The sequence below is a fragment of the Bos javanicus genome, chromosome 6, assembly GCF_032452875.1.
Source record: "Bos javanicus breed banteng chromosome 6, ARS-OSU_banteng_1.0, whole genome shotgun sequence".
Lineage (NCBI taxonomy): Eukaryota > Metazoa > Chordata > Mammalia > Artiodactyla > Bovidae > Bos > Bos javanicus.
Window position 1 is genome coordinate 36,294,584 of NC_083873.1, and position 7,677 is coordinate 36,302,260.

At 41.4% G+C, this 7,677-nt stretch overlaps 1 protein-coding gene across 14 annotated transcripts in view; it reads left to right on the forward strand.

Moving 5' to 3' along the window:
* FAM13A (family with sequence similarity 13 member A) overlaps positions 1–7,677 on the forward strand; it is a 337,557-nt gene that overhangs the window by 323,437 nt on the left and 6,443 nt on the right. For 13 of the 14 annotated variants that reach the window (XM_061419687.1, XM_061419691.1, XM_061419689.1 and 10 more), the window contains 3 exons: positions 726–809; positions 6,381–6,577; positions 7,088–7,189. In XM_061419687.1, coding sequence (XP_061275671.1) covers positions 726–809; positions 6,381–6,577; positions 7,088–7,189 — 383 coding nt within the window. The remainder of the gene's footprint in view (positions 1–725; positions 810–6,380; positions 6,578–7,087; positions 7,190–7,677) is intronic. The other variant, XM_061419688.1, reaches the window with a different exon arrangement.

A 7,677-nucleotide genomic window follows, 5' to 3' on the forward strand; every position in this document is an offset into this window, starting at 1 on the left:
CCCATCCCTCATGCCAGCCCAGCTGCAGGGGTAGTGGTCGTGCCCTTTCCAGCTCGTGGGGGACCTCTGCCTTGGTTTCAGTGCGCTCATCTCCTGGGACCCTGGGGGCTTCCTCTGTTGGCCTTTAGACTTTCTAGCCAGCAGACACGGCCTCGCTTTTATGTTGCTGAAATGCATATTCTTTTTAGCTGCTGCTCTTCTATTCCTGCTTTATATCTTCTTGTTTATTTCCAGGCCCAAGATGTGGTCCTTATATGTCTTATAATAGTGTATTTGTTCAGACAAACAGAGGAGGGTTCAGGGTCTTCAGTCAGGTGTGTTTGAAGAAAGCTACCTTTCTAGAAATTTCCTGCAGAATATATCAGTAAACTAACCAACAAAAGGATTAAATTTAAGGAACCCTTTTCATTCTCCAGTCAGGAGCCCTTAGTAGCCTGAAATAGGGTGAATATACAGCCTGTGTCTGTAACCTTTTGCATCACTTGATGAGCGTGCATTGTTATTTGTTGTTCTGGAAGTTATGGTCACCAGGAGGAAAGAGGGAGGAGGCAGGAATTTTTCTGTGTGTTTGGTTAACATACTTGCATGCCATCCTTGCTCCTGTGTGGCCTCTGTGGTTGGTGGGGTGGGCGGGCAGGCTCTGCAGTAAAGCAGCCAGTTGGACGAGAACTTTGGTTTGTTTCTGGTTTTCTGCCATGTAACCTGCCTATTAACACCTGTCGCAGGGTTCCCCCTCCAGCAAGCGGAGAAGCCCTTTGCTGCAGCCAATTATCGAGGGCGAAACTGCTTCCTTCTTCAAGGAGATAAAGGTGAAGACCTCCAGCTGCTAACCGCGTGCTACACCTGCCCCAGTGTCCCCCACGTCCCTCCCGGGGACGGAAAGGCGCTGTGATTGCGCCCCCTGGTGACGGCTTCCTGCAACCTCCCCTAAAACTCAGTAGCTGCTTCTAACCAACTTCAAACAGTCCTCTTTATGTTTTAGGCCAGCTGATCTCCTTCGTTTCATTTCATTCCCTCACTGTTTTGTACGTTGCTGTTTGTTTGCTTTTTACTTTGCTTGTGGGGATCTGTCTTGTTTTACAATGTTTTTTGTTTTGTTTCCCCTTGGAGGAATGGATTTTCTGTACTCTGAAATTTTGTCAAAATAACTATTGGATAACTTTCTTTTTAAAAAAAAAATCTCATTTACTGAGTTTATAGAAAAAAACAAAATTAACAGAGGCAATATATGTAGCATGTGATAAAAAATAATGATTTTATAGACAAAAAACTTACTTTTCTTTGACAGATTTGCGGGTATAGTTTTACCCACTCTCCTCCTTCCTCTTGCCTTCCCCCTGGCACATTTCGCCCTTGGTGCTAATTTCATAATCTGTTCTTGATCTGTGAATGTAGGCTTGTGACAAGCAGTCGACTAGAACATACTCTCTGATCTTTTCCCCAGCAGTAATCAAAGATTGTATGCAGATAAACCTTGTCCTCAGTGGCTACTTTTTGCTTGAATGGGGGTACCCTCTGTGTCCAGAGAGTTGTAGAGACCTAACTGGCCCGGACTAGAATCAACCTCTTTCGTATTTTTGTTTCTAGACAATTGAACACACTGACTGCCATACACAGGGCTCTAGAGATGAAAAGACAAAGATTTTTTTAAAAATCAGTGATTGTTTTTTTAGCAGGTAAGTCAGAAGGGGGAGTAAAACTCCAAGGAGAAGTGAGTTTTACGAGTTTCACTTTTGTCATATTTCTGTGGCAGCCTCAATCCTGGGGTGTCATTTATTTAATGAACTTAGAAATAATTATTTCAAAATGTGGGGGCCTTGTTCCCGTAAGAACCACTCCATTTTCTTGCCTGGTTCTTCCGCTGTATTTGAGGTAGGGAGCCAGAAGCTACAAAGCCGTCCCTTCTCTTTACTCTGTTCTTTTTTACCTCTCAGGGAGCTTAACTACCTCATAGCCCTCACTTTAAGGTGTTAGACAATGATTGTGCTCCCTATCCGTATTCTCTTCAACAGAACTTGTTTATAAAAAATTCTGTAAATGTGAAATTTAGGCAGATTTGCTCCATTGTATCTTCAAAATTAGAGCCATTTTCTCACAATAAGACTTGATGTTAATGAAATAAGACAAATTTTGTCTAGCTGATCGTTTCACACAAGAATTAAATCACCATAATTGAGGAAATGGGGGTGATTGTGTGTGTGAAAACCAGCATATTTCTCTTAGAAGCTTGAGCTAAACTGTTCCTAGATAAAAATGTGTTCTTTAACACATCCAAAATATGACACTTAATAATTACCTCATGAAACAAATGGTAGATAAATGAATTAAGCTCTTTTTAAAAGAGGATGTCCTTCCAAATCTTGTCCCTGAGCTCGGTTTATTTTTTTCACAACTATGTTTTGGCCATGGCTCTTCTACTGGCCCTCATGATGGTCACAATTTCCGATAATTGTGAAATGATTACATTGTTCTTGAAAATCGTGTTGTCCTTCAGTTCATTTTGTCCCAGTTGGCCATGTTTATCAGCATGAATTTGGATTGTATTAATTCTCAGCAGTTCTGATGCATTTTAGGATTTGGTGTTTGTATGTGCAGAGTAGATTTATCTAAACTGTTTGAAAACTGTCCCTGGTTTTAAATGTTTATGGGAAGACACCAGCTGTGTGTAAAATAGCTAAAAACTAAGTAGTTTTTATAACTACCATTTTTTTAAATGCTCAAAAACAATATAGTAATTATACAATGTGTAATTTTAGAATGTATACGTTTAATAACTATAAAATGTCATAATTAATGAAAATCATTATTATTGTGTGACTTTCTGCTTAGGGGCTTAGTTTGACCTCCAGAGCAGTGTGGACTAAGCTTACAGCTTCTTCCTGAGAGCACTTCCATATTTGTAGCCACTGGCCCTGCTCACTCCCAGCAACACCCTGTGAACACTCTTCCTCCAGGTTCTTCCTCTTTCTCGTGTGACCTGGGCTCCAGACCTTCCCAGTCCTATAGCTCTGCTCTCTACACACACACACCAGTCTATCTGTATCCCTCTTAAAAACGGATACCCAGAACTGAGTATTATTCCAGTGGGTTAGCAGGACAGTGGACCAAGGACTAACCCTGACCTCGATCTAGATGACTAAGGCTCTTCAGTTTTCCAGGTCTATGCCTACGTGACTGTCAGCATGCATGAGTTCATCTTAGTCTTTCTAGGGCAGGGTGTCTCAACCTCAGTACTATAAACATTTGTCCCAGATAACTCACGGTTGTGGGGGATCTGGCCTCCCCCACTCCAGTATAACAACCAGCAATGCCTCCAGACTTTGCCAAAGGTCCCAGAGGGGGCAAACCTGCTCCCAGTTGAAAGCCATGGCCTGTGGTCCCATCTCCTTTTCCAAGGATTACTTAGTGTCCATGTGTCCAGATTTTTTATTTTGTAATCTAATTATAGGACCTTGAAGTTTTCCAACTTCTTACTTTTCATTCTTCTATCCCAGACTTATGAAATACATTACGTCTAGGTTTTATATTGGAGAAGGAAATGGCAACCCACTCCAGTATTCTCTCCTGGGAAATCCCATGGACAGAGGAGCGTGGCAGGCTACAGTCCATGAGGCCGCAAAGAGTCGGACACGACTGAACGACTTCACTTTCACTCTTCACCTTCATGCATTGGAGAAGGAAATGGCAACCCACTCCAGTGTTCTTGCCTGGAGAATCCCAGGGTCGGTGGAGCCTGGTGGGCTGCAGTCTATGGGGTCGCACAGAGTCGGACACGACTGAAGCGACTTAGCAGCAGCAGCAGGTTTTATATTCTAACACACTTACCCACTGTGTCATCTACACATTTAGTGACTATATTTGGTGCCGTATCCAAGTGGTTGACAAATACTGAAAAGGCTGGGTCAAGTACAGCCTCCTGGCTCGAGGCTTCCCTGCAGATTTACGTCAACATTGCAGCGACACTCTGCATAAATGTTCACAGTCAGCTTTCCTTTCACAGTCATTGTCCCTCATTCTTTACTGAAATCCAGATATCCTGCCAATCCTATCAAAAAAGGGAAAATGGCTAGCTTTCCTGATTTGTGTTCAAGAAACCAGTGTTAGTCACTGTTGAGCACTGATTGTTTTTCAGTTGCTCATGTGTTATCTAGATGTTGATACCTTCTAGAATCTACTCAGTATCCACAGCAACCTGATGGTCTTATAATCTGAAGATGTGTTTTGCTGTTTCTTTTGTCCTGTGTTTTCCACAGCTTACTGAGAACAGCTTTGTGTAGCTTTGTCTCCGAAAACGTTGATTCTCCCTTCTGTGCAGGGTGTAGTTTCCGTTTGTTGAGTTCTCTCAAGACCTTGGGATCTGATTGGTAAAGCTTGGACCCCTGACTTCATTTCTTATCTGTCTCGGGCAGTGCCAACCAGGGTTCGATCCCTGGGTTGGGAAGTTCCTCTGAAGAAGGGAATGTCAATCCACTCCAGTATTTGTGCCTGGAGAATCCCATGGACAGAGAAGCCTGGTGGGCTACAGTCTGTAGGGTCGCAAAGAGTCAGACACGACTGAGCGACTAACGCACATAACACACACACACACACACACACACACACACACACACACACACACACGGGCTTTTGTATACTCTTTGTTTAAAAGACTTTTTTTTAATGTGGACCATTTTTAAAGTTTTTATTGAATTTGTTACAATATTGTTTCTGGTTTTTTTTTTTTTTTTTTTTTTAAGTATGTTTTGGTTTCTTGGCCACAAGGGGTGTGGGACCTTCACTCCCTGACCAGGGATCGAACCCGCACCCTCTGCATTGGAAGGTAAAATCTTAACCACTGGACTGCCAAGGAATTCCCTAATATACTCTTAATAGAAATTTGTATTTCTCATTTAAAGCTGAATTACTGAAATAACAGGCATTTATTGAACACCTAATACAGGCAGACATTGGCCGAGTTCGGCGACAGCAGTGAAAGATCCCAGACCCCACCGGGTTCCCCCCAACCAGGGAAGGGAGGGAAGAGGCCGGTGGCGCTGCCCACGGGCCAGGTGCCCCGCGCGATTGTCTCAACTGTTATAAAACAATGCAGATGGGACCTGCCACTTCCTTACAAAAAAAGAGAAACTTCTCGACTGTTGATGGAAAAGCCACTTTTACCCTTTAAATTTTAAAACGATTTTCATTTTGAGAAACTAATAATGAAGCTCTTACTTCCATGGATCAAGAAAAGAGACTGAAGATCCGAAGTGACAGCAGAAAGAATCTAGGAAGGCCACCTAGTTTTTTCCAACTTTACCTTCGTGTCTTCATAACAGTAGTTTCATTGTAGCTGTGTGATAGTCCTTTTCTTTTGCCTGTTTGTTTATTCATTCACATGATTTCAGAGGCACCACCATAAACGTACCAAACTCTGTGATAAGAGAATCAGCACACACAGTTTGAATCGTGTACTTTGCCATGAGCAGTGGCTCCTCCCGAAGCCACTCGGTTTACCTAACAACTGATGTTGTGACCCTGTTGTTCATGTAGCTGAATGCCTAACCAATTTTTTAATTTCTTAAGATACTCTTTTCTGGTCTGACTGTACATTTTGACAGTGAATTATTTCCTTTAAGAGCTTTCTTTCAGACTCTGACATCATTTCTTAGATTCACGTAGCTTCAAATTGACACCAACATATTGTCGTTTGACCTCATTATTTTTCTAACCACATTTTTATCAAGGTAGAGAATATCACATTTTTCTTAGAGTCTTGGATGCTGAAAAATACAGCTGTGGCCCTTAGAAATTCTTTGAAAAAGAAATGTTTCATGAGTCCAGTAATGGAAAGATAAATATTTTGATCTCAAAAGTTTCCTAAAATTTTATCAAGCAACCACAAATACTTCATAACCTCACCTTTTATATAGAAAGGATGCATTATTGAATCTCTGAAATTCTTCATAGCTTAATAAAAATAATTCTGAGACACATAAGTAGTGAAAGCTTTAAAGCACGGATTTCTGGTGGTGAATTTTATTATGTATTGTCACAATGCTGAGAATTTTTAGATTCATTTGCTTCGTTTGCTTTTGGGTATAAATTCTGATGATTTTTTTCCTTCCTACCCTCGGCCTTGACAACTGTTAATTGTACTGTATACTAATTTTTGATAGTTTTTCCCCCCTATTGAGAAGCTGTGTTTAGTGTTTGTCTTAATTTCTGTGTGTATATAGATATTCAATAACATATCCATCATGTGCATACGTGTTGCTAAACATAGATATGTAGAAGAAACTGTATGGGGTCTGGATAATTAAATGACTATGAGATGATACTAGTAATGAAAGAGGGCCTAAAAAAGTAACCAGATTTTTATTAGGGTTGCTGTGTATCTCCAGGAAGAAGAGGAGGGTTCAGAAGACGATAACTACACGAAGCCAGACTTCATGGTCACCCTGAAAACTGATTTCAGCGCGCGTTGCTTTCTGGACCAATTTGAAGATGACGCTGATGGTTTTATTTCCCCAATGGATGATAAAATACCGTCAAAATGCAGCCAGGACACCGGACTTTCAAATCTCCATGCTGCTTCCATGTATGTTGCTTTGGTGGTGTTATTAGAATGTCATGATGAAAATAATTTTCTGAAATACTGTTTTACCCTTTGTACTTAATGGCAAAACACAAATGACTTGCCTAGGATGTATCTCTATGGATAAAACAGAGTTTGTTTTAACTCCTGGCTCAGTGTTTTTAGAAGCTTCATCCCATGTTGTCTGAGGGAGCATCTGAGATCTTGCTTAAACAAGGGGAAGGCCTCTTGTAAGGGACCTGTCTCTGTGTGTCACAGCTCACCATTTAATACACTGAGTACAGATGACATTTCTTTCTTCCAAAGCAAAACATAACAGAGTGCCCTGGGATTTCACATGCTTGAAGAATTTACAAGTAGCAGAAGCTTTGGCCTCCATTTCTGCTCCCTCGACAGTTCCTGCATTTATATGCTTTTCCCATTCTCTACAACCCCTATCTCGTTGCACAATCACAATATTTCTTAACAATTCAGATTTAACTCAATTTTCTTGAACTTTTTTGCCCCTCTTAGACCAGAACTCTTGGAACACCTTCAGGAAATGAGAGAAGAAAAGAAAAGGATTCGAAAGAAACTTCGTGATTTTGAAGACAATTTTTTCAGACAGAATGGAAGGTCAGCGCATGTATCTTTCTTCCCCTCCTCCTCCTCACATGCAGCCCTCTTTTTTCTCTGTCACATCTGTGCAAAGCCTCCCACCTGAGAGCCACCCTCCCTGCATCCTGTATCCTGGCCCTTGGCTGTGTGCCCAGGGCTCCTTCGAGGTTTACTGTGAGATGGTGAGGTGTGTGTGGTCCTTCAGGAGGAAATGCTCCTTGGCGAACATCCAAGATTGATACAGATTCAGCTGATGTTTCTAAAACTAACCTGTCACATCAAATTCTAATCTAAGAGGAGCAGCGTAAAGCTAAGTTTCTAGTGAACAGCACTGGTTTTGATTTCTGGTGTTGTTTTTTTAACCTTAATAAACTTGAAGGAGGAATAAAGAAAAGGGGTACTCTAGATCTTGCTGGTTTTTAAGCTCATTTTAAAAGCAAAGTTGTCAAGTCATGAGAAATACACCAGAAGCAGGAAGGCGGCCTGATTGATAGGGTACCAGTGAG